This window comes from Lithobates pipiens, unplaced genomic scaffold (assembly GCF_037356315.1).
Source record: "Lithobates pipiens isolate NorthernLeopardFrog02 unplaced genomic scaffold, aLitPip1_a1.2 Scaffold_18, whole genome shotgun sequence".
Classification (NCBI taxonomy): Eukaryota; Metazoa; Chordata; class Amphibia; order Anura; family Ranidae; genus Lithobates; species Lithobates pipiens.
Window position 1 is genome coordinate 352,004,272 of NW_027507758.1, and position 27,475 is coordinate 352,031,746.

General features: G+C 40.3%; 1 protein-coding gene across 1 annotated transcript in view; it reads left to right on the plus strand.

Annotated features, from left to right (window-relative positions):
- Positions 1–27,475, plus strand: part of LOC143988153 (putative cation-transporting ATPase 13A4) — a 171,517-nt gene that overhangs the window by 24,506 nt on the left and 119,536 nt on the right. The window contains exons 4-8 of the mRNA XM_077487482.1: positions 9,146–9,216; positions 11,497–11,577; positions 17,296–17,365; positions 18,220–18,354; positions 21,634–21,706. Of these exons, the coding sequence (XP_077343608.1) occupies positions 9,146–9,216; positions 11,497–11,577; positions 17,296–17,365; positions 18,220–18,354; positions 21,634–21,706 (430 nt within the window). The remainder of the gene's footprint in view (positions 1–9,145; positions 9,217–11,496; positions 11,578–17,295; positions 17,366–18,219; positions 18,355–21,633; positions 21,707–27,475) is intronic.

The window sequence follows — 27,475 nt, forward strand, 5'->3', positions numbered from 1 at the left end:
GTATAGGGCAGCGGTCAGCAGTAGTGCACGGCAACCCTATGTATTGTGGACCGATAGCGGTCCTTACAGAACAGCAGACTGTACTGCACTCAGGCCTATGTACCGTAGCACCCTATACCAAGTTACCAGTCCTTATAAGAACTTTTGTGGACCAAGCAGGTTGTGTATTAGTGTTTAGCAGACTGTGCGTCAGTCCCTATACCGCTGAAGGACTGCTGCAGTATAGGGCAGCGGTCAGCAGTAGTGCACGGCAACCCTATGTATTGTGGACCGATAGCGGTCCTTACAGAACAGCAGACTGTACTGCACTCAGGCCTATGTACCGTAGCACCCTATACCAAGTTACCAGTCCTTATAAGAACTTTTGTGGACCAAGCAGGTTGTGTGTTAGTGATTAGCAGACTGTACGTCAGTCCCTATACCAATGAAGGACTGCTGCAGTATAGGGCAGCGGTCAGCAGTAGTGCACGGCAACCCTATGTATTGTGGACCGATAGCGGTCCTTACAGAACAGCAGACTGTACTGCACTCAGGCCTATGTACCGTAGCACCCTATACCAAGTTACCAGTCCTTATAAGAACTTTTGTGGACCAAGCAGGTTGTGTATTAGTGTTTAGCAGACTGTGCGTCAGTCCCTATACCGCTGAAGGACTGCTGCAGTATAGGGCAGCGGTCAGCAGTAGTGCACGGCAACCCTATGTATTGTGGACCGATAGCGGTCCTTACAGAACAGCAGACTGTACTGCACTCAGGCCTATGTACCGTAGCACCCTATACCAAGTTACCAGTCCTTATAAGAACTTTTGTGGACCAAGCAGGTTGTGTGTTAGTGATTAGCAGACTGTACGTCAGTCCCTATACCAATGAAGGACTGCTGCAGTATAGGGCAGCGGTCAGCAGTAGTGCACGGCAACCCTATGTATTGTGGACCGATAGCGGTCCTTACAGAACAGCAGACTGTAACGCACTCAGGCCTATGTACCGTAGCACCCTATACCAAGTTACCAGTCCTTATAAGAACTTTTGTGGACCAAGCAGGTTGTGTATTAGTGTTTAGCAGACTGTGCGTCAGTCCCTATACCGCTGAAGGACTGCTGCAGTATAGGGCAGCGGTCAGCAGTAGTGCACGGCAACCCTATCTATTGTGGACCGATAGCGGTCCTTACAGAACAGCAGACTGTACCGCACCCAAGCCTATGTACCGTAGCACCCTAGACAGACCAAGTTACCAGTCCTGATAAAGAGCTTTGTGGAACAAGTGAGTTGTGAATGATTAGCAGACTGCAGCAGAAGGGCAGCAGTCAAGTATAATATTCTTTCTATATTTGGAAGAAAGAATATTATACGTGTACAAGCCTATTACCGTACCACTGATACCAGTCCTGAAAAGAACCTTTGTGGAACTAATAGTAACAGCAAGTCTTTAAAATTATCCTCACTGCCTGACACACTGCTTCCTGCCTGTCCCTATACAAATTGGCAAAAAAGAGTAGGCTGGAACGATTAGCTGGAACAGCTCTTTTGTGGACCTGATAGTAACAGCTAATGATGATGATGATGATGATGATGAAGAAAGACTAATCTGGCTGAGCTGTCCCTAAAATAGCAGCATACAGCGCTCTGTCCCTTTATCTAAACTGACAAAAGAAACTCAGGCTGCTGACCTAACACCTATACCAGTCCTGAAAAGAACTTTTGTGTACCAAATAGCTAGCGTTTTCTCTGTCCCTACTCCACACAGGATCCTTTCCCTACAGTGACAGAAGAAAGAATGTAAAATGGCCACCGGATCGGGTGTATTTATAGGTTAGGGGGAATGTCCAAGTGTCCATGAGCTGTCATGTCTCAATTGGTTGTCCTGTAACACATGATAAACGTGTCACGAAAGGTTAAAGTTCTTGTATACATTAAACACGTAAGTCCGCCGGGGCGAACGACGGAAAAAGGCGTTCGAACCCGCGGACGGCGAAAGTCGGAAATTCGCCGCGAAACGACCGCCGGGCGAACCGTTCGGCCATCACTAGTGCAGAGCACCTGTGGCTTAACTGCACTGAGCCATAGACTCAAAAAGTGCACCACACCTGCAGGATAGAGTAGAATTCTATGGCAAAGTACAGCTAACCCGCAGGAAAGCCACAGGTGCACTGCGCTGCACCCATGGTGTCGGTAGACTGCAGACCATCAGTGTAAAAGCAGCCTTAGGCCCCTTCAACATGATCAGTCTGATCCAATCGCACCCTCCATTCACCTCTCTGGAGCGGCCGATGTAAACAGACTTATGTCCATTTATACCTGCCTACCTCCAATCAGATCTACTAAAAAAGCAGAAGGGGATCCGGTCCCTTCCATTTGTTCAGATCAGAGGGCCCATAGAGAAGAGTGGGCTGTGTCTGTGTCCCTTTTGCATAGGCAGAGTGGATGTGGAGCTGTCATCTGCCCACTCTGCTCATTGTGGCCCGCAACTGGTTACGAAGTCGCTTAAGTGGCCCTCGCTCTTCAAAAGGTTGGGCACCTCTGGTTTACAAGTAGCAGCCGCTGTTACTGTGTGAGCTGGTGTTGGGAAGGAGCACACAGCAACCAGCTTCTGCTATTTCTATTTTACACTTACAGCTTGCAATGGCCTTTACTTGTAATCCAACACGGACAGTTCTCACTGAGGACCACTTAGGATGGAGCTACTGAGTGCCAGTGTAGACATAGCAGCTACTCCTTCTTGCTGGCCTCTGTGCATGACCTGTGCCTCAAAGGGAAGTTGTGCATAAAACCTAGTGACATGTGGAAAAAGTAGCTGCATAAGTGTCCTATTCCTCTGAATATAGGAATAGGACACTCATAAAAGAAAATCATGAAGAGGAAAAAAAGTGCAAGTAGCCGAAACTGTTGTTAATAAATACATTTAACCACTTTAGCCCTGGAAGATTTTACCCCCTTCCTGACCAGAGCACGTTTTACAATTTGGCACTGCGTCACTTTAACTGACAATTGCATAGACGTGCAGCGTTGTACCCAAACTAAATTTGTGCCTTTTTTCCCCCACAAATATAGCTTTATTTTGGTGGTATTTGATCACCTCTGCATTTTGTTTTTTTTGCGCTATAAACAAAAAAAAGCGAAAATTTTGAATAAAAAAAAAAACACTTTTTGCTATAATAAATATCCCCAAAAATGTTTTTAAAAAACGAATTTCTTCATCAGTTTAGGCCAATATATATTTTTCTACATATTTTTGGTCAAAAAAATTGCAATACGCTTATATTGATTGGTTTTTGCAAATGTTATATTGTCTTTAAACTATGTGAAAGATTTATGGCATTTTACTTTTTTTTTTTTTTTTTTTTACTAGTAATGGCGGTGATCAGCGATTTTTTGTGCTACTGCGACATTGAAACGGACAGATTGGACACTTTTGACACATTTTTGGGACCATTGTCATTTATACAGCGATCAGTGCTATAAAAATGCACTGATAACTGTGTAAATGTCACTGGTAGGGAAGGGGTTAACACTAGGGGGTCAAATGTGTTTTCCCTCAACGTGTTCTAACTGTATGGGGATAGAACTGACTGGGGGGGGGAGACATATCATTGTTCCTACTTAGTAGAAACCAACTAAATGTCTCCTCTCCCCTGACAGAACAGGGATTTCTGTGTTTACCCAAATCCCTGTTTACACACACAAATCCCAGTGCTGGCCAGCAGCGATTTCACAACCCGGTCACGCACATCTTGTCCCCCCGCTGCACTGGCGACATGCACGCTCTCTGGCAGCTCTTAAAGGGGGATCCAGTTAAAAAAGGATCTGGAGAGTCTCTTTGAGTTAACAACCAACAAAATTTTACTTGCACTCTAAGGTTATGCCAGTGGCAGAACTACCAGGGTTTCAAAGGTCACACTTGTGACTGGGCCCTGGCGTTCCAACACCATGGGGGCCCCATGACAGCTGTGGGACAGTAAGGCTTGGTTCACACTGCTGTGACCCCAAAGTTGTGCAACTCCCTTGCGACTTTATTGACTTGCTTGCAATTTCCTACTGACCTCCTCGTGATCTTGCTTGCGACTTTTCTGATCTACCATTGCAGTCTATGGAACTCAAATTCCGGCCAGAGGAAAGGGCCCTGGGACCAATGAAAAGGACCCTGGTGGTTAGGGGGCCTTTCCCTTTTTTTTCTTGAATGTTCTACTTAGAACCTCTGGGTTATAGTGCTATTTTTACCAACAAAATTCCTGACAGTCTAATAAATCTGATCTCTAAGCACAGTGGAATTTCATTGAAACTGATGCTCTTGAGCCAATTTAATATGACATTTACCATGTTTAAAAATTGGAAATTCAAACTTCAATACCTCCATTCCTCTGTCTATATACATCCCACCTCTAGATTCCTCTGTCTATACCATGTGTATCTTTCCCTGCTTCCTAATTTATTGCCCACTGTTGAGCTCCTCAAACATAAGAGAAGCACCTTAGGGCTCATGCCCCGGTCACACTTGTTCTTTGTTTCCAAGCTCCTTTATCCTAAATCTTTATCTTTGCTTAAAAGTTTCCATACAAAAAATGTTACTCTCTGAGAGTTTGAAACTTTGTTTTTGAGATATTTTGAATATAGTCCATGCAGTTATTTGTATGTTGATTTTATTACTATATATCTACATTAAATGAGTTTTCCTTTAGATATTTTATAGATTAAAAAATATTTAAAAAATGAAAACTCTCTTTACATATCTTATATCTTTCCAAAACAGCCACTAATCATATTTAATTGGTATTTGAAATGCAGAATCACACTGCCCTTTTAGTGCAATTTTTGTAAAAATTAATTATAAAGGTTAAGGTTAAATTAGTATTTTTTGCTATAAAATTACTTAGAAATTACTTAGAAACAACAAACAATATATATATTTTTTTCTAGCAGAGACCCTAGAGAATAAAATGGCGATCATCGCAATATTTCATGTCATACTGTATTTGTACAGCAGTCTTACAAACGCAATTTTTCTGAAAAAAAAAAATATTATTAAAAAAGACAAAACAGTAAAGTTAGCCCAATTTTTTTGTAAATGTGAAAAATGATGTTAAGCTGAGTAGATAGATATGTAACATGTCATGCTTTAAAATTGCACACACTTGTGGAAAGGCGACAAACTATGATACTTAAAAATCTCCATACGCGACGGTTTAAATTTTTTTACTGGTTATCTATTTAGAGCTACAGTGGAAGTCTAGTACTAGAACTATTGCTCTTGCTCTTATGATCATTGAAATACCTCACATGTGTGGTTTGAACACAGTTTACATATGTGGGCATGGCGTACGTATGCGCTCGCTTCTGCTCATGAGCACGAAGGAACAAGGCACTTTAAAAAAAAATTTGCTTATCTATTTAACTTTTTTTTTTCTATGATCACTTTTATTACGATTACAAAGAACATAAACATCCCCTGTAATAGAAATAAGCATGACAGGGCCTCTTTATTGAGAGATCTGAGGCCAAAAAGGCGGAAGTGATGTTGCTCCGTTCCTCCAAGATCATAGAGCTGAGTGGGGGCTATCTTGCTGCCCAGCCACGGACAGGGCCGGACTGGCCTACCGGGATATCGGGAGATTTCCCGGTAGGCCGCCTGCCCTGGGGCAGCTTTTAGTTGCGGCTGCATCCCCCGCTCTCTACTGCGCATCACAGCGCTGGCAGTGGCTCTATGTTCGGCGGCCGCTCTGTAACATGGCCCCGCCCCCCCAGACCAGTTCGTGTGATAGTAAATAGAATGAACATTCCACCTATCACACGAGTTGGTCTGAGGGGCCGTGGCCCTGTTACAGAGCGGCTGCCGAACATAGAGCCACTGCCAGCCAATGCTGTGATCAAGAGGTTTAGATGCTGCCCGTACAGGTGCCTGGATAGGAGGATCAGCAGGGGGGCTGCATATAGAGGAAATGATCTTTCTATATTCCTCCATGCAGATGCTGAATGCTTGCAGGAGGGAGAGGTGAGTCAAGCATTCAGCGGCTGCATGGAGGAATATAGAAAGATAATTTCCTCTATATGCAGCCCCCCTGCTGATCCTCCTATCCAACTTCTTTTACTGCCCCCCACAGTTCACCTTGTGCTCCCGCCCCCCGCCTGCTCTCCTCCCCCACCACACTCTCCAGCCCCCCCCCCACAGTTCTCTCCACCCCTGTTCTTTCTGCACCCCCAACCTGCTCTCCCCATCCTTCTCTAGCCACCATCCCAGTGCTCTTTACTCCCCCTGCTCTCCCCCCAGTGCTCTCCCCGCAGTGCTCTTCACTCCCTCCAGTGCTCCCCCCAGTGCTCTCCCCCCAGTGCACTTCACCCCCTCCAGTGCTCTCCCTCAGTGCTCTTCTCCCCCCCAGTGCTCTCCACCCCCCGCTCTCCCCCAGTGCTATCCCCCCAGTGCTCTTCACCCCCCCAGTGCTCTCCCACCCCCCCCCCCCAGTGCTCTCCACTCTCCCCAGTGCTCTCCCCCTGTTCTCCCCCCCAGTGCGCTCCACTCCTCCCAGTGCTCCCCCCATTTTCCCCCCAGTGCGCTCCACTCCCCCCAGTGCTCCCCCCATTCTTCCCCTCCAATGCGCTCCACTCCCCCCTGTGCGCTCCTCCCCCCCATGCTTTTCACTCCCCCCAGTGCTCTCCCCCTGTTCTCCACTTCCCCCAGTGTTCCCCCCTGTTCTCCCCCCAGTGCTCCCCCCTGTTCTTCCCCCCCATGCTCTCCACTCCCCCAGTGCTCTCATCCCTGTTCTCCCCCGCAGTGCTCTCCACTCCCCCCAGTGCTCCCCCCCTGTTCTTTCTCACCCCCCAGTGCTCTCCAGCACTCCCCATCACTCTCCAGCCCCCACCCCAGTGCTCTCCAGCCCTCCATTCTCCCCACCCCTGTTCTTTCTGGCCCCCTGGTGCTCTCAAGCTCCACCCATCGCTCTCCAGCCCCCCCCCCCCAGTGCTCTCTACCCCCATGCTCTCCACTCCTGTTCTTTTTGGCTCTCCCCAGCACTCTCCACTCCCCCCTGCATTTTGTCCCCACCCATGTGCTCTCCAACCCTGCCAATGTTTTCCATCTCCCATAATGCTCTCCAGTCCCCTGTGCTTTTCCCCTGTTCTTTCTGGCCCCCACTGGTGCTCTCAAGCTCTCCCCCCCATTGCTCTCCACTCTCCTCTACTCTTTGTACCCCTCTAGTACTCTCCAGCCCCCATGCTCTCCACCCCTGTTTTTCTGCCCCCCAGTGCTCTTCGCCACCCCAGACTCTTAGCCCCCTCAGTGCTCTCAGCCTACCATGCTCTCCACCCCTGTTCTTTTTGGCCCCCCCAGTACTCTCAAGTTCCCCCCAGCACTCTCCGCTCCCCACCCCTGTGATCTCCACTACCCCCTGCTCTTTGCCCCCACCCATGTGTTCTCCAACCCCGCCAGTACTCTCTGCTCCCCCTTTTCTCCAGCTCCCACCCAGTGCTCTCCACTTCCCCAGGACCAGAGGACAGGCTGACTGGGGCCAGAAAATGAGGATGGCTGAAGGTGCAGGTGGTTAGGGATCACTTCATCTCACAGCAAACAGATCCTCTGGAAGGAGCACTGTCCCCATCCAAAGCGAGAACAGACCCTGCCTGCTGCTGCCCGTGATGGATATCCTGCTGGCATGCAAGGTACCGTACCAAGCATCAACAATACACCTTCCCACAGACAGGCACTGCAGACTGGGACATGGGGCACAGGAGGGGCTACATTAATGGGCACAGTGAGACTGCATTCACGGCACAGTAAAGCTGCATTTGATGGGCACAGTGAGGCTGCAATGATGGGCACGGTGAGGCTGCATTTGTGGGCACAGTGAGACTGCATTCACGGGCAGAGTAAAGCTGCATTTGGTGGGCACCTACCCCCCTTACCTTAGTGTATTCTTTCTGTGGAAGGTGGTCCCAACCCCCCACGTTCTGAGTTCCTGGGGTCCCCCTTGATGATTGTCCACTTACCACTTTTAACTGGAATTTGCATATATATATATATATATATATATATATATATATATATATATATATATATTCCTATGTGATTTCATATCTATATATAATACACTCTTCATCAAATGTGCTTTAAAATGTATGGTTTTCCTTTTCATGAACAAGAAAATAATGACGTTATGCTGTTGGGCTGGTATAATAATAGTGTGGGGCTGGTATTAAATTTTTTCCAGGGCTCGTTTTTATTCCCAGTCCGGCCCTGGCCATGGATCAGGTTGGATCGGCTCTCGGCTAACCGGTAGGTCCAGTAAGCTCAGAGATGACCGGGACTCAGCGGGAGGCAGGGCATCTGCCGCCGGGACCACTTTTATTAGACTCAGAATCGTTTGCAGTAAAAAAATAATACCAGGATTATAGCAGCTGCCATAACAACGGTATTTAATGTCAAAGTAAGAATGTAAATGTACTGTGGGTGGTCTTGAAGTGGTATCCACACAGGTAGCACAGACACCTTAATCCAATCACCATGGAAAGGCAGATGTTGGTTGTTGAAGAACAGGATGGAAGATGTGAATGTTGTGGAATCACCCTGTTCTAGTTACCTAAGTCCATCTCCGTTGTTAGGAAATCTACATTTTCGACAGCAATTTAGCATGTATAATAACAAGGATGGGATGATTTAACTAGAACAGGGTGGTTCCACAGCTGTCATACCTTCCACCCTATTCTTGGGCAATCAAAATCTGCTTAATAAGTGGTTTGGATAAGCTATGAAATTTATTCAACACCTGAATATAAAATCCAGCAGCATATATTATAGGATGCCTCCAAACTATATTAAGGAGAGATGGTTTCATGTATCCTGAGCTGTAAAGAGCCTTCTGACACCTATTAACATCCCCTGCACTCCCTCCCACCTACTGTTTTCAAACAGATTTTAGTTTTCTATTTAGAATTTAGTGTACATATGTAGAAATGTCAGGTGTAAAAAGGAAAAATAAATAAAGTATCACATTTGTATATTTTGAGACCTAGTACTTCCCCCTAATCTTTGCAACCATAGGAACTTGGATGCACAACCCTGCCTGCAATTAAAATTGTAACAACTCTTGTGATCAAAATTAACTGTATATTCAGAAAAAAACAGGATACACCTGTAGGATAACACATTATTGATATTTTTTACAGGTTAAATTTATTAGAGTTCAGAAAATTCGGTTTGTATGGAACTATGCCGAGAAAAAGTTTGAAAACATTGGGTGAGTATATAGGTGAATGCCTGATTTTAAATGTCTCTCAATAGGAATATACCACCAGAAAATAAAAAAAAACTTGATTTCAAAGCAACTCACAAATTTGTGATACATAAGGGCTAATTCACTAAGGTGTATACCTTATTTTAGTTGCATTCCTCTCTCTACAGTACTTTATCCATTATTTCCCCTCATTATTCGCATCATTCAATGTTGTTCCACCTATATATGCACATGCAAGGTGTTTAACATTATCCAACTATTAGTCCATATTTGGAATAAATTTAGAGAATTATTAAACAAGTCCCAAAGTGCTATATTAAATAAAGTGCTTGTGCTCGTGACATTCAATGAACAATGAAGGACAGGTGCCCACATAGATGTACACTCACCCTGAATAATGACCACCTATCTCTGGTGGTCACTTGCGCTTGTTGGGAAGTCCTCCCCTGGGTGGTGTCGTTACTGGAAAGCTCCTCAATGGGTTAATCCTCACATATAGATGGAGAAAGAAATAGTGGAGGGATACCACATAGCATAAAACCATAGGAATTATTCAGAATAAAACCAGAAGTGTATAAACTCGCATTCTATGCATTAAGGTAAAAAGTGCAGCTCACCACGCAGCCCCCCCCCCCCATGCTTACCTGAACCCTATTTTGATCCAGTGATGTGCATAAAAGCAGCGGTCTCCTGGGGTCATTGGCTTACTCAGCAGTGGAAGCCATTAACTCCTGCTGCTGTCAATCACACCCAGTGAGAGAGTAGGGGGTGGGGTGGGGCCGAGCTGCATTCTATGTGTAAATAGACAATGTCCATTCACAGGAGCATGGCTCGGTAATGAGCCTGCTCAAATACCCCCATAGCAAGAGGCTTGCTATTGGGAGCACTCAGCATGGGGGAGGAGCCAGGACTGCCATAGGAAAAAGAAGAGGATCGGGGCTGCTCAGTGTAAAATCATTGCACAGAGAAGGTAAGTATAAAAAATTTTTTTTTTTTTTTTTTAAATACACTGTTTAGAATCACTTTAAATGCATTAACTGCTGTAAACCACCATTGCTTATGAATTTGTATTTCCGTATATGATTCAGTAGCTTATCTCTATTTCAAATAGTTCTTTCCATGCTCTTCTCAATAGAAACCTCCTAGAACTTAATAATTATCTCCACTTAGAAAGTAGTGTTAGTTTAAAGCACACTTGAGTTGTTCATAAATGACCTAATCCAGCACTGATGGCATGTAGCAGGCAACCTCAAGTTTCTGCTTTTACAGTCTGCTTTTACAGCAAGCATTTATTGCTGCTGCCCTTGCCCATGATAAGTGAACACTGGAGATACGGGATTAGTTTGAAGAATGAATCAGTAATTGCATAGTTGCTGTGTCAATGAAATCACTAAGCCTTATTTACTTCCAACCACAGAAGTGGCCCTTTAACTCTGGCTGATGCAAGTAGTGCACAAATGAAAGCCTTCCTGCTAGCAAATTTTATATAAGCACTTAAGATGTGTTTTATAACACTTATAAATGAGGATCAGTGTGCTCATTATATGACTAAAATATGGTTACAATCACTATACTAATTCCAACCTGCACAATACATTAAGGTATGTTGTTCAGCTCCACTATCTGACTACAGTCCGCCTTCAGTACAGGAAGGCGCTCAGAGGTACAACGAAAGAAGAAAAAATCCATATAGTTCATGCAGTACATTGCAAGGGATGGTCAAAGACAGGCGATTGTCAAGCTCCGGCAACTCCTGGCAAATAGACCTGGGAGAGATCCCTCGTGAGAATGCAAAAGAAGAATAGCAGGGTGCCAGATTAAAAAAGGATAAAATCACCACTTTATGTGCAGCTTGTATACAACTCCATTGGTAGAGGCGAAAGGTACACAATACAGCAAACAAAACTGTGGTTTGGAGGGACCATCTGCAGGGGCATAGGCAAATACTCACCGAGATGGAAGTGAACAGCGGCGTCTGTAGCCCTCACTCAGGCTATGTAATGGAAGCCATGACAGGTGGAAGGGGCAGGCCGCTGTTCATCAGTCCCTCCAGACTGCTGTTGTTGCTGTATTGTGCACCTGCCGCCTCAGCCATTGAAGTTGTTTACAAGTATTTTACATGTAAGTGAGCTACACATTAAAGTGGTAATTTTATCCATTTCATCCATTAGTCTGGTGCCCTATTGTTCTCCTTTAAGTACGGGCATGGTGTTTTCTTGGGTTGCAAAGGACCCTCTTCAGAAGCCATGACAAAGTTTTCATAATTACTTTCTGTGATTTTAGAACTCTGGAGGAGAATCTTTCTTGTTACAACATGCACTTATTTTATGGGTCTGGTCTGAAGAAGGAGGAACAAGCCATCAGGTAAATATTGTTCAAAGTGGCCTTTTACTACTGAACTAAAAAAGAATCCTAAGGTTCATGCTATTTGAAAGTGATATTTCAACATGTTCTTTAGGGAAGAAAAAGAAAGTGATGTAACACAACAATGCAGGCTCATAATCCATAACAACTATTCAGGGGTTCTTAGTTCATCAATAAAGGTATGCAGCACTGTGAACTTTTATCCAAAGTTAATCAAAAAATAACACTCCAGTGTTTATTTTGTCACTTTGTACCTTGTCACTTATTCTCCACTAATATAACAAAGCACTCACCTGATGTACTGACCCCATTGTGCATAGAGGTCAGGTCTTGTTTCACCCAACCCTTAAAGAGGAGTTGCGGTAATTTTTCAAAAAATTTGTAGCTGCTGACTTTTAACATACAGACACTTACCAGCCCAGGGATCCAATGCTGTCATCTCCCAGGTCAGTTCTCCACCAGTCTTTGGGTCCCTGGCGCCATCTTGCTTGTGGGAAGCAAGCTGTGACTATCAGGTGTTTCACAGCTGCCTTTCCACTGTGTATGTCTGAGATGTGCTGCACTTTCTCATTGGTCTCCTGGGACATACATGTCCCAGGTGGTTGCAGGCAGGGAAAGGAGCCAAATTGGGAGCGTATAGCTATCAGAAAGGGGTACCTGCTCCCAGATAAAACAAAAATTTAAAAGTAATAGGGGAGTGGGCGAGGAGGATGAATGAAACTTCCCTTTACAGGTTAATTTCTGCTTTAATGGTTGTCCTGCACTTTGCTCTCTCTAGGCAAAATTTGACTGGCAGATCTCATTCTACACTCTCTTCTCTACACTCTGTACCCACTACAGGTGGGAGGGTATTTACATTTGTCATCAATTAAAATGGTTTACTTCACAGACTACAATTGTATACTTCTGGGATCCAGCTTATAAAAAAGTCTGCAATACAGTTTATCTGACATGTTTAATTTAAATGAACGTCTTTAGGAGTGGCAGATGATGAATTATTCAGAAAATTACAATGCAGATGACCTTAGGTAAGCATCCTGATAACACAAAAAAGAGTTAAAAGCCCACAAATTTATTTAATTTTGCCCAATAACAAAATGAAAATCCTGAAGTGATTATGTTCACAGCTATAAAAAAACGAAAGCGCTGTTGCAGAGGTTGTATTAAGCTTAGTGAAATCTCTAAAGAAAGAAACATGGTGGATTTATGAGCTTAAAATACAGGCTGAATGTAGAGTGGGACATAAATTGTTTTCTGGATAATTTCTAGCCATGGAGGGGGTATAATTTATTTTTTAAATGAATATAAGTGTTTGGTTGTGAGAACACCTTTAGGCCTGATATATTACAATATTCCACTTAAGGTATCTTTATGAAATTATTTATATTTTAAAATCTTCTTGCAAGTGTATACTGGTTTTGAACATGACATTTGTTATGTGCTAATGTCTACAGCTGAGGAGTTTAAACAATTTATTGAAGGATTCGGAATCTGCTCCATAACCCCTGAATAAGCTCAGTTGAACAAAACATGTCAGGTGGACTGTAGTACAGAAGATTTTATAAGCTGGATTGGAGGATGTACGCATTTTTTTTTTTTTTACAAATTTAGGATTTTGTGTTTAGTTCTATATGATCATTTTAATTGTTACATTTTGTGAATTATATTTGCACTATTAAGTGTCTTTTTTCGTAAATATGTTTTGAGTTCACAATAGGTGTACCTCGAGGATCCCAGGAGTATTCACACACTTGTAGGAGTAGGCTGTCATAGTCTGTGACGTAAACAGCCTTGATTGATGGCAAATGCATATATTGTATACTCCTATTTGGAGAAGGTACGCATAGTGGAGGAAATTTGGACATCTGCCAGTCTAGTCTCCTAGAGACAGTAGAGTGCAGTACACCTAATAAGGGTTTGACCCTGACCTATGCTCTATGGGGTCAGTACCTCTGGTGAGTGCCAAGCTAGATCCCAAATGAGCCTTTCATTCAGTCCTAGCTGACCTGATGTGTTCTGACAGGGGGACTCCCCCCCTCCCCCCATTAGACCACTCCGGTCAGAGCGCTCAGCCATTGGCTTAAAATGCTGATCGAGAGCTGGTCAGCTGCTTTTTTCCAGCAAGGAAAATGACCGGCTTCTGTCGGACCAGCTGCAGTACACATGGGCTGAATGTCGGCTGGTTTTTATTGAACCGGTCAATGTCGACCGACATTCGGCCCATGTGTACGGGGGTTAACTGATGGATGTTGTTTATAATCTTTATTGCTACTTGTTGTTGAGCTCATCTGTACATTCTTCTCGCTGTTTGTCTGACAGTAACAGTTATGTTACAGACATCTACTAGTATGCCCCTGTGATAACACTTCTGATAAATTGAATGTTCTTGTAATTTCCATGCTATAATAGCTTGTTACTTAAAATATAACAAAAAAATAGTGAAACAGAATTTAAAGTAGAACAACAGTTTTTTCATTATGGATAAAGTAGAGTTAAAAAAACTGTCTTTTTGTTTTGTTTTTATGCTATCTGTGTCACACTGGGGATATTTCCTCACATTTAGTTAATACAGTAAGTGAGAGGAAATCTCTTCAAAGTCACCAGGGTCACCATAATCTGTATCACAATTGGAAGATTTCCCCAAATTCTGTTTTTTTGTTTACTTTCACTTTTGATTATAACAACGAACAGGACAAATATAAAGGATGCATCTCCTAATGAGGGACACAGACAGAAATATAAAATCTGACAGCTGTTCTAAAAAAAATTGCCTTTAGTTGTACTTTCACAAATAAGGTAGAGTTGTGTTCACACTGAATTCTTAATTAATGGGTTTTTAATATGATCAGAGCCATATCTTGTTTATTAAAGTGGATGTAAACGCAATGTCATCCTTTCTAAACTACTGCCTGTATCTTTACCTGTCAAATGTCTCCCCTCTGTCTGTTATGAGACCCGAAAAACTGCATATTCTGCGGGTGGGTCTGTTATCTGGAGCTCGTGGGTGGAGTCGTGATGTCAGTAGACTCCCCGCCCACCTCTACACTCCCCTTGTCAATATGCATTTTCTCCTGTGTATTTCTTACACTGAACTTCTGCTATGATCTCGAACATCCAGTGAAAAGACAGGAAAGAACCACATGACTTCAGCATGCCCAATTATGCTGAGGTGTGGAACATCCAATCCTGGCAGAGCAGCAGAAGAAAAGAGTGGGAGGGAATTAAAAAATAATGCATGTCTCTTAGGCTAGTGCACGAGATATGTAAATCACCTGTCACTCACAGCAAGGGGGGAGGATTTGACAAAGTTTTTCTCTGTTTGTCAAGATTTATCTCACTGAACAATAAAAGATGATTGTTCAGAGCTGGATTAACTCTTTGTGGCAAGACTGGGCTCAAATGATAGGAAATCGTATATTCTACATTATGATAGCAAAAAGATAAAAAAAAACACTTTAAGCTTAGTGGGAATGCAACTTCAGGTGAACATTCTATAATCCTTTAGAAGATCAACTTTTGAGTCCTTCTCAGTACAAGACAATGGCAGTTCATAAGTATTAATCAGAATCCATATTTTACTGAAATGACATCAGCAAAATGAAATTATGTTTTGGATTACTGCAATTTGCACTTCAGCTTTGGTATTAGCAAAGTTCTTTTAAATGGGAGGTATTCATTGGTAAATGTCAAAACAATAAGATGAATTTGCTAAAGATGTTGAGAGTCATTCAAACAATGAGTAAATATTCATTTTTATTATTCAGTCATGTGAAAAGCAAATTCCTGTACGATTAGAATACCCAATCATGTGCAGATGCTTTTCACATGTTAAAATTCACACAGTTTTGAGTAAAAATTATCAACTCATTTTGGTTGGTTTACTGAAGGCAAATAGGCTGTTCACGTTGCAATGGAAGTTGCACTTTGAAAGAGAATTGTCCCTACAGCTTAGTGATTAAAGTGAAGCTCTGCTGACGTCCATCATCCAATCATGTGCAAGCAAAAATGCAGTTTTTTTTAAAATTACCTTGAAATGTAAAAAAATATCTGGGGGCAAATTCCCTTGCAAAGTGAATAGAGTATTTTTTTTTAAATAGTAAAATACATTTACTAGCATACTCCAATATGATTTTGTCTACTGTTAATAGATTCATTATTACAGAATGCCATTACTAGCAGCAAGTTATTCAAGGAAAGACGCTAAAAATTACTTTGCAGTGGTGATCATGTCATTTCTGTAATTACTGGAATGTGTGGAATGTGCATAGGTACAAATGGAATGTATTTTGTGCCCTATATCATAACTGTGTGAAATCAAAGTATGCTGTTGTGCATAGCTAACAGACTCTGCATCTTAATTTGGGGCTTACACTAGATGCATGACAAATGGAATATATGGCATTAAAAAAAATGTAATAATCCTGCCCACATACATGCAAACACCTGATCTGTTTGAACTGATGTTATGAGTCAGGCAACGTCAGTAGGTCACTGGACATACAGTACATTAGCCAGGCTTGTATCATATTTACACCAAGATCAGATTCAATCAGAATCTATGATAGGATTTGTAACTATTTCTTTTGCTGATATTATACTCAGTCATGCTTGGTGTTTTGTTCTATTCATTCCAAATTACTTCGAAACCTACCCATACTACCATCAGTTTAATTAAAATGTTCACTGGATTTTTCATCCTTTTAAATAATCGGATTCAAAAAAGTCTGATTATAGCATACTCAAAACATCCAAATATAATAAATAACAACTGTCTAACTTTTTCGATTGTTTTCAGTTCATCTTGAATAAATGGTTTGAAAATGATTGTAATGCCATGTACACATGCCGCAAACTATTTCACAGAGCAAAGTACCAAAGGGAATGTATTGAAACAATGTGTGGGAATCTTCATAGGAAACATCTACTATATCAGACAGTTTAGGATAGCCTTTTTCCACCACGGTGCCAATGGCACCCTGGGGTGCCTTCAGGTTTCTTCAGGGATGCCTTGACAAAATACTTACAGTTCCTAAATTTTTTTATAAAGGCCAGTAGGTGGATGAAGCCTGCCTTTTAGTTGCATCAAGCCACATGTTTTCATTGTGCAGCATTACAACCTTCTAGCCCCTTGGCATCCTAACACTCAATGATGTAATTGGTTGATAAGAACGTTTGGTGTCTGCACTGCCCTTCCCTGCCCCTCTCTGTCAGCACTGGGGTCACATTAGCTGAATGAGGGAGGGAAACTGAGGGAGAAGAGAAACATTGGAAAACTAGTCAGTACCAGTGTGCAAAGGTGCATTTTCTTGGGAAGAATAAATCATCTCTAATGTTGGGTGTCCTACATGTGTGAATGTTGCTACATTATGCAAAACTATTAGTTTAGCTTTTTACATTTTAGGATGGGGTGCCCCAAGATTGTGCATAATTTAAAGGGTGCCTTGATCGAAGAACACTGGGTTAGGAAACCAGTTCTAAATGGTATTGTTGCCATTTAAGGTAATTTGCACTGGCAGTATCTGTCCATATTTCTTATTTGCAGATTCCATCCACATAGAAAAAACAAAACAAAAACAAAAGACAGAGGTGCCAGCAATTACCCTCTAATAATTAGTGTATAGAAACCGTAACACTAAATGTTGATACTATTAATTAAAGTCTGTTGTTCTATGATATATCTTAGTTATTATGATACTAATTTGGTATTATTTGTTCTAGGAGATTAGTGTGTGGCTACAACACAATTGAAGTAGAAGTTGCTCCACTATGGAAACTATTTTTATATAAGGTAATCCAATTATTAAAAAACTACACTGTATACAAATGCACACTTTAAAATGATCTACAGGGAAATATCCATCCAATTATAATTAAATAACAGGCAGAAACAGCATTAGTAATGCACATTGGAGAAGGTAAAGACAAGGTAAGGGCAAGATTTACAATTAAGCACAAGGGCACATGTTTAGGCAGCATAGAAAAAGAGCTAGCTTTTCCTTTTTAAATAATAGTCACACATTTTTTAAATATCTTCACTAGGGGTAATAATCTCTATTGTTATTTACTCATCCTCCTTGCTGGAATATATATAAGTAAAAAAGGCAATAAAAAATAAAACAAGAAATGCTTCACCGTCTCCCTTGTATTTTGCTGTCCTAGGTATCTCCACACATCTAGCATAAAATAATAATAATGCAGATAGTGTCTTGTTGAAGTTCAAACCCAAATCAAGCCATGGGTATTGCCCTAACTGGTCTGTCAAACTCCTATTTTTATGTATCTGCAACACACATCCAGATTTGCACATATACAGTAGACTGTCATTGGGGAAAGTAAAAAAAACTTGAAATAATTAAATATTATTTAGCAGGAAGTTTTATCCCTTATTAGCGTAATTTTGTAATTGTTATTTGTAATAAAAGTCCTGCCATAATAAATCCTACAAATTGTAAAAAAAAAAGTGTATACGTGGTAATATAATGCTTTTCTGTTAACTGTATTGATTTGTATTGTAAGTGTACTGTCTGCCCTCATGTTGTAAAGGGCTGCGCAAACTGTTGGCACTATATAAATCCTGTATAATAATAATATAATAATAACTGTTATTGACAGATTATTTTATTCTGTTGTCTTTGTTGACAGGTGTTGGATATGCTGTATATATACCAGTTTTTTGCCATTACCCTTATGCTAGTAGAGGGATATCTGGGTTATGCTGTAGCCATTCTGATTTTATGTGCTTGTAATATTACTGTATCACTTGTTGAACTCCGAAAGGTAAGTTGAGTAAATACTTACAAAATTATCCACTTATAAAATAGTATTTTGTGCTGTAACAAATATCGTCATCATCTTAACTAGAAATGAGTGACAGTTTGTCCGACCTAGACTGGTAATATTGAGAGTCTATGTGCAGGTGAAAATAACAACACAATACTGTATAATTAAGGGTTGGGAGAGGTTGTATTGACACTAACCCTGTACCCTGTGAGATCAATAGCCTAGAAGAGTCAACAACAAAATATTCAGGATCTATCCTATATCCCACTTTCTTTAAGACAACCAATGAACATTTAATTGGTTGTCTTAGTACTGTAGCTGTATTGTCCCCACTCTGAAATTAACACTGTTTGCCTAAGGAGTCTTAAGGCAGAAGCAAAATCCCAGTATGTTCCCTCAGCTAAAAACTGATAGGACAAATGATCTTTGTAACAAAAAAATTCCAGAATTTAAAGAGATATGAGGAACGTATAGCTGAAGTTGTAAATGTATGACTATTTTTGCATGGTTACAGTGGTCCAGCGTAGGCTATGATACTGTAAGTAGCAGTTATAGACCCTTCATTTCTTTGTAAGTGGGAAAACTAACAAAACCTGCAGGGGATCAAATAATAATTTTCGTCTCTGTATGTGATCCACAAGGAAGCTAGAATCACTGTAGTAGGCATTGCTACTACAGTGATCACCTCTAGTATCCGAGTCCTGTGCTGAGCAGCTGCTCTGCTGCTTATTGAAAGCAGGTGGTTGCCCACTTGGCACAGATGCCATTTACAGAACACTTTTCTCATGAACCAGGTGGAGAGGTGGGGAAGTGAAGTCATAATCTCCAATTAGATTATTATTAAGATAATGGAATATGTTTACTATGTAGCAGGGCAGCTGCACTGCATGGGACCTGAAAGTTAGTGGTGGTCACTGTAATACATACTATAGTGATTTCCAGCTTCCAAAGAGATTAGCCAGATTTGGCACAGGCATTTTTGCAGTGTTACATTAGTCAAGCTTGGACCAATGCTGATCCAGGCTTGACCAATGTAACAATGCAGAAAAAAACAAAACAACTAAATTTCAACTTTAAAGATGTTTGCTTTAGGGTCATAGAGTGATTGTGTGCATGAGCACAAACAATGATTTCATTATATAAATTATTATAATAGTTGTACTGCTACTACAATTATTTTTTTCCTGTACTGGCTACTAGACCACTTAGCACTACTATCACTTGCTTGCTATAAAGAAATCTGATAAGCCACTAGGGACAGAGTAATTGGCAGAAAAATTTGGGTTAAAGTGAATTTTCAGCACTGCTGGCCCCTCTCTCCTGACACATCTAATAGCCACAGCACTGGTCCCTGGTATTGTTAGTACTATGCTGAAAGCTTTCTTGCTACAGTATCTATCCTTGATTTAGACAAACCTCAGTTAAAATCAAGACAGTAATAACACAATAGGAACATGCAGTCAGGGGAAGCAGGTGAGGCAGAAAAAAAAATGATTGACTTTGAGGGTCGTAGCTTCGCGACCTGGGGTCACAGAAACACCAAATTTGGGGGGTAGGTATCTGAAGACCTACCCCACCACTGGTCAGAAAGCTCCTATCATATATGGTTCTGGAGATATGGAGCTCCTTTCAGAAGCAGCCTGTCAGCCTGTCAGAACCTACATACAGAGCAGCCAGTTTCAATACAAGCTGGCACACTCTGTTTGCAGCAGACTGAGAGGATGAGCTCACAGTGCCTCTTCTCACTTCTTGTCAGAGGCACTGAGCTCAATGGACAGCTTGGAGCCTTGGACCAATGGTAAAGGACCATTGGCACAAGCTGTCCAATAAAAATACTGCAGTGGAGGCACGCCTCTCTCTGCAGTGTCATAGAAGGGAGCATGTGTCTAAAAGACACATGCTCCCTTTCAGCCCAGCCCTCTTAACTACAAGGAAAAACATGGGTTTATAGGTAAAAGATTTACCCATAACCCCATGTTTTTCTCATACAGTTAAGAGGGATAATTAGTATCTGCTGCTGCTGAAAAGGTACACACTAAATCATATATTATTATGCTATATGTTATAAGATAATCATTTATTATTTATCTATTTACTGTGAAATTACTGGTTTGAAATGATAACTTCAAGCTTCAGTAATTTATCCATTAAGCCACCTGCTTGAGTACAGTTTTTGAAAATATAGGCCAATTCTGATCCTTCTCTCCTACATGTAAAAATCATAATTTTTTGGTACAGAATTACTTAGAATCTCCAATCATTATATATATATATATATATATATTGTTTTAGCAGACACCCTAGGGAACACAATGGTGGTCATTGCAACTATTTATGTTACACAGTATTTGCGCAGCAATTTTTCAAACGCATTATTTTTATGAATCAAAAAAAAAAAAAAAAACTCTAAAGTTAGCCCAATTTTTTTGTATACTATGGAAGATTATGTTACACTGACTAAATAGACACCTAAAATGTAACGCTTTAATATTGCACGCACTTGTGGAATGGCACCAAACTTCAGTACTTAAAGATCTCCATAGGCAACGCTTTAAAATGTTTTACCGATTACATGCTTATGCCCTGTACACACGGTCGGATACTAGCCAGTGCTTCACCAGCCACTGACCTCACTGCACGTCCCTGTAACACAGCTGAAACTGATATGAGACCCCATGATCTGCAGCTATGCCCCTGTTCAGAGGTACTCAAATGTGTGCCAGTATTGATTGATAAGCTATTAGCTCTCCACTGCCTCTCGTTCTCTTGGAGACCAGTCATACAGTGTGGAAACCAATGGGGATTTCTTATTTAAATGAATGATAGAGGTTCAGAGGTATTACGGAGGATGACTCGTTGTCCTTTTCATTATTTAATGTGTAATTTACACAGTAAGAATTTGGTTTACTTCATTATTGAGTAGATAATGTTATAACAAAGAAGTCATAACATAATTACTCAGTAAATAGGTATTGTAAATTGCATCATAATGAAAGCTCTAGAGTTCATAGAGGGGTAAGGGAGTGAGGGGGCAAGGAGATGGTGAAAGACTGGATTTATAGGCATGAACTGAACCCCGGGGTCAAGTTAGATCTAAAGATGGGTGGGGAGGCAAAAACAAAGTACAACTATTCAGCTTTGCAAAATAGATCACAAGGCTGTAGATTGCTGGCAAAGAAGATTTTCTAAAATGTGCTCATCATTAGAAATACCAGAAAACCAATAGTATTAATGATACAATGAATTTGTTGCAAATATGTTTTAATATTGTTACAGCTGTCTACAAAGCTCCACAATCTTGTCAAAACTCATAACAACATGAAATGTACTGTCTATCAAAGAAATGGAGGTATGGAATTTGATTACTTCCTTGTGATAATGGTGTATATTGCATATAATTGTTACGTTTAATAAGAAAAAGTCTTCTTTATTATCTTAAGTATATGATGTGATTAGAATTTTTAAATATATAGTGGTCGCATAAATGCCGCACACTACTGTATGTGCCACAGGGCATAGAACATTTACATTTGGGATATTTTCAAATAACATATCTTCTCATTTCAATATTTTAGTTCATGGCCCTTCTTTTGTAGCTTTTGCAGCATTACATTATTTTACTAAACTAATTTATCAGGAATTCTAATCTCCTGGCTGCATCTCCTCCACTTAAAAACAGCTTTGTGTGACTGACTCTTTACACAACTGCTTAATTGTCTTTAGCACACCCATTTTGTTTAACTCTTACCTAACTTTATGTTTCTATTCTCTCTATATAAAGTTCAGAACACATTTAGCAATATACAGTGTTAATTATTTCTTAGTGCAATTGCAGCTCCAATCCTCAAGCAAATACAAATAATAAGTACAAACATAATAAGTGACAATATATACTAGACTAGAGCTTATATAAATCCAAATAAGTGGAAAGTCCAACTTAAAAGAACTATGAAAGACAATCCAAACAAAACATTACTAATGCTTGTGCATATATGATCAAACATTATTCAGCCAACAGTATTGTGGATACTGGCAGAATCCTATATTTCTTTTGTGGGTCCCTTATGATGACAAACTTTTTATTCTGTTCATAACTATTTAGAAAATTGGGGTCATTACCATTTGGTAAGTGTTCAACTTTTTTCACAAAAGTAGTGTAGACATTACTTGGAGGAATTCACACTTTGGAAGAATGGATTTTGGTTACACCTGCCCAAGAATTGGAAATGTTTTCTTTGAACTTTTTTCACATGTGTATTAAGTTACACTTTTGCACTTATTTGGATTTATATTAGCTTTGGTCAAACACATGTTGTCACTTATTATGTTTGCACTTATTATTTGTATTTGATTGGTGATTAGTGCTACACCTGCACTTACGAGTTTTGTGGATATTGTGTGTCAGAATATTGTGCGAACTGCTTTTCTTTCACTTTTTCTTTTTTTTATATTTTGACCTATGTGTGGTTACATTAACATCTTATGAATGCTTTTTGAATATTCATGCTATGTTTGATGTATGCTGGTGTATCAGCACTATCCATTGCTAAAAGACTAGGTTTGCCTTTTTGCAAAGCATGAGGACAGTAAAAGAAAAAATGCTTTTGCTTCCAGTTCATCTCACAGCTTCAAAGTAAGGCCCCTTTCACACTGGGGCGGTGCGGGCGTCGGCGGTAAAGCGCCGCCATTTTTAGCGGCGCTTTACCGTTGTTTTAGCGGCGGTCTGCGGGCGCTAGCGGGGTGGTTTTAACCCCCGCTAGCGGCCGAAAAAGGGTTAAAACCGCCCGCAAAGCGCCGCTGCAGCGGTGCTTTGCCGGCGGTATTGCCGTGCTGTCCCATTGATTTCAATAGGTAGGAGCGGTTTAGGAGCGGTGAATACACCGCTCCTTCACCGCTCCAAAGATGCGGCTAGCAGGACTTTTTTCACTGTCCTGCCAGCGCACCGCTCCAGTGTGAAAGCCCTCCGGCTTTCACACTGGAGTGAAAGGGGCCAGTTTTTTTCAGGCGCTACACAGGCGCTATTTTTAGCTCTGTAACGCCTGAATACCGCCCCAGTGTGAAAGCAGCCTTAAGGATACTGCTTTTCTGACAGGATCACCATTTATTTATTGAACTTTATGAAAATGTTTTTAGCCTGAAAAATGAAAATGAATGCAGCCAACACATCTAAATACCAATAAGCTGCAATGCATAACATTGTTTTGGATTAAGTTATCTTGTAATCGAAAGGTTCAGTCCATCAAAAATGTAAATGTCAGCTTTAAAAATGTCCTGCCTGACACTGCTATTTTATATAAATTGTCAGTAAAGCCCCATCCACACTCTGCATTTTGGGCCCTTTGCATGAAATTCTGGTGTTTTGTTGTGTGGTGCAATGCACAGACATATCTGTTTGCTTTATACTTATGTTAACCTCATAGACAAAATACTTGCAAGCAGAATGAACTTAATATTCACCAACCTAATTTCTAAAGGTCAAGTGGGTTTAGTACTGGGTATATTAACAGAGGACAATGTCCGTTGCATCTCTCTTCTTCTTCATATTGCATAGAAATGTCTATATATATATATATATATATATATATATATATATATATATATATATATATATATATATATTGTCCTTAGATATAAGGAAGGTGGTTCACTGCTTTAGTTGTAAGTATCTATATATTTCCTTAATTGGATTAAAGCCCTGTATTCCTCCCTGATGGCCAACATACTCCAAATTCTGGTCGGACGTATTTTATAAACCGGAGCCCATTATCCTTGCTTCTTTTTGCTCTTGCTATTGAACCACAGGCCATTTGGTTATACCAAGATACAACAGGGATAAAAGTAGCAGGGTGCCATAAAAATGTTGCCTATTCTCCAGTGATGCACTTTTGTCACTTTTTAACCCACTGACTTCCATCCATAATATAATTCTGCTGCTTGCAGCATTTGTAAGACTTTCGGAATACATGTTAATGCAACTAAATTTAAAGCCTTGAATATTTCCCTTACTGGTGACACCTTACAATTTATCCAACAATTCTTTTCCCTTATCTGAGCTCCCTCTATCTTACCCTAACTGGAAATCAATCTCAAATCTTTGTATGAAGTCCTATGCTAAGTCAAATATCCCAAACTATTCACCTATCTGTACTCTTTATTGACCTCTTGGGAAGACACACCATCTCCTGACCAGGACAGATTATGGCTATAGAAATTACCTTAACGCCCAAGTTTGGTGTGCTATAATGAAAATGTTACAACTTGTGTGGAAAAGCTCTTCTCACTGAGCACTGATGTGCAAAATAATAATTACAGCTGCTCCCCTCAAAATATAGACAGTGCTAAATTAAGTGCTTATAAACAGTGATAAGGGGCGCTAGTGGTAAAGTGCTATGAACGTGATTTGTGAACAATTTTGGCCTCATGCACACGAGACGCTGTTAAATGCGTGTTCAGATGCAGTTGGACACTTTTTTCAACTGCCACTGAACTCATTCAATGTTATCCTATGTGTCCATGCACACAGTCTCATTTTTTGCTGTTTTTATGCAGTTGCGTTTAACCTTGTTTTTCCAGAAGCAAAAAAATGGGTTCAGACGCAAAAATTTCCACGTTTCAGACACAAAACGTGGCAAAATGCAGCTAAACGTGGCACCCGCGTTTAGCCGCGTTTGCGTTTATAAGCGCTTTTAAAGGAACCCAATTTTTTGGACCTAAAAACTCAGAAATATGATCTGAGAATGACATTTTGCGACCCGAATTTGGGGGCCCATATCTTGGGGCCACTTATTGCCAAGAACCCCATGCACTTTTCTGCATCAGAGATACATGGCCTCAAAGTCAACTGTGACCATCTGCAGCAATGTAATTTGGTCATTAGGGTTGGGTGTTATGGTAAGTGGTTATCCGTTAGGGTTAGAGTTATTGTTTAGGATTAAGGGTTGGATTAGGGTTAGGGTTGTTTAGGGTTAGGGTTAGTGTAAGGGATAGGGTTAGCTGTTAGGGTTAGGGGTAGGGTTAGTGTTAGGGGTTAGGGTTAGTGGTTAGTGTTAGGATTATTGTTTAGGGTTAGGGGTAGGGTTAGTGGTTAGGGTTAGGATGAATGGTTAGGGTTAGGATTCTGGATATTTTAATAAGGCATTAAAAATATTATACTACCATATACAGCAGCAAAGAATTTAAATAAATTAATCAATACATATTTCACGATAAAAATATATAAAAAAAATTGGCCAAATAAATTTAAAACAATTATAAAAAATCTAATTAACATAGCTTTGCTTTTAAATAAAACAATTTGAAACTAGAAAAATGAATAAAAAAATATATTAAGATAAAAAAAAACTATTTTAATATTGTTTTATATTAGAAATAATGAAAACATTTTAAAAATTGCCACAAGAAAATTTTAGATATTTTAAAAAATTGGATCATTTGCTATAAATAGACATTATTATTTTTTTAAAATAAAGGACAGAGAAAAAAAATCATCGGTACATCTATAGATAAATATATTTTATAAATATATACACATACCTGATCGTTACCAACAGACATTCCTCTGGTGACTCATTGTTTCTCATATTGGTGTCCATGAATGTCAGACCAGGTCGTACTTTTTCTAAGAGCAGATCAAATGTGACAATGGACATCCGGCTAAAATTAAAAAAACTTGTCGGGGTAGGTACGCAGCTGCACATACATGTTCGTGAACTATCCAACGGACATTCGCTGTCCCATCAACATCAGGAGCATTTCCTGACATATATTCAATATGGGATCCATTTCAAAATATATACCACAGAAAGAGAGGCAAATGCAAGTGTAAAACTGCTCTCTATGCTGCTGCTGCTCACTCTGATCAAAATAGCAGAAATAGTTAAAAACAAGATGCTTTGAGAGCTTGGGGAGGGTCCACATGATGTTATCTTTATAAACGCTTATAAACGCAAACGCGGCTAAACGCGGCTAAACACGGCTAAACGCGGCATGCAAACGCGGCAAAACTTTTTTTGAGCAGAGTTTTCACTTGCGTCTCGTGTGCATGAGGCCTTTCACATAGATGAAAAAAATGCATGTTCAACTTAATAAACATTACAAAGTGCACTGTGCTCAGTATATTGTGAATACAATAGTTTAAAAACAGTCCTTCAAAAGTCCATAAATTCTTCAGTGATCAATTGCCAAATCCTAACACCATCACCATAAGGCAGTAGTCCCTGCAGATTGCACCCGGTGTGTCTGATTAAGATTTCCTACTCACAGAAGAATCTGACCTCTTTCATTAAAAAGAAGGTCAGACAAGCTTGGTTTGTGGGTCTTTAGACTTGCTTAGATATCAATGGAGATGTGACAGGAAACCTTTACGTATATAAAACCTCCTCTCCACCATGTTATCCCATTAAAAATAAGATATAAAAGGTACCATAGCATAAAATTGTCATAAAAACAAATTAAAGATTGGCTGCTTACATTCAAAAGTGCCTTCTCCCGACACTGGGGATAATCGCATAAGACACTAGGCAGGAACCATCAGCTGTCCGGCCTGCACTTGTGGGTCAGCGTGTGTTCCACTGCCTTAGGACGATAAACCCGAAGTTTTAGACTCAAAAGTGACGTGACCGGAATTCACCTTGATGTACGCTTCTTTTTACAACGTCATCAGGAAGCGTTCCGGTCACTAGGCAGGTTACATTATTTACCTTTAAAGTGACATGTGATTGGCGGAGTTCCTAGTCTCTGCCTACCCCATTCCTCAATCAAAGAAACACACAATCCTTATAGAAAACAGCAGTGAGTGACTACAACCATGGATTTATATTATTTTTTTTCATAAATGGATTAAACTGGAAGATCACTGTAAATTTGTTAAACTCAATTTACTCTGAATATTAATGATGTATGGACAATGAATATTAAAATTGAAAATAAAAATGATAAAAAAAATTAAAATGAAAATAAATATATCAATACATAAAAATAAAAATAAAATAAATATAAAAATAAATAAAATTGAAAATAAAGTGAATTAGAAAAATGAAAATAATAAATGATAAATAAATAAAAATGAGAATGAATATAAATTAAAATAAAGAATAAAAAATTTGAATATATAAACGTA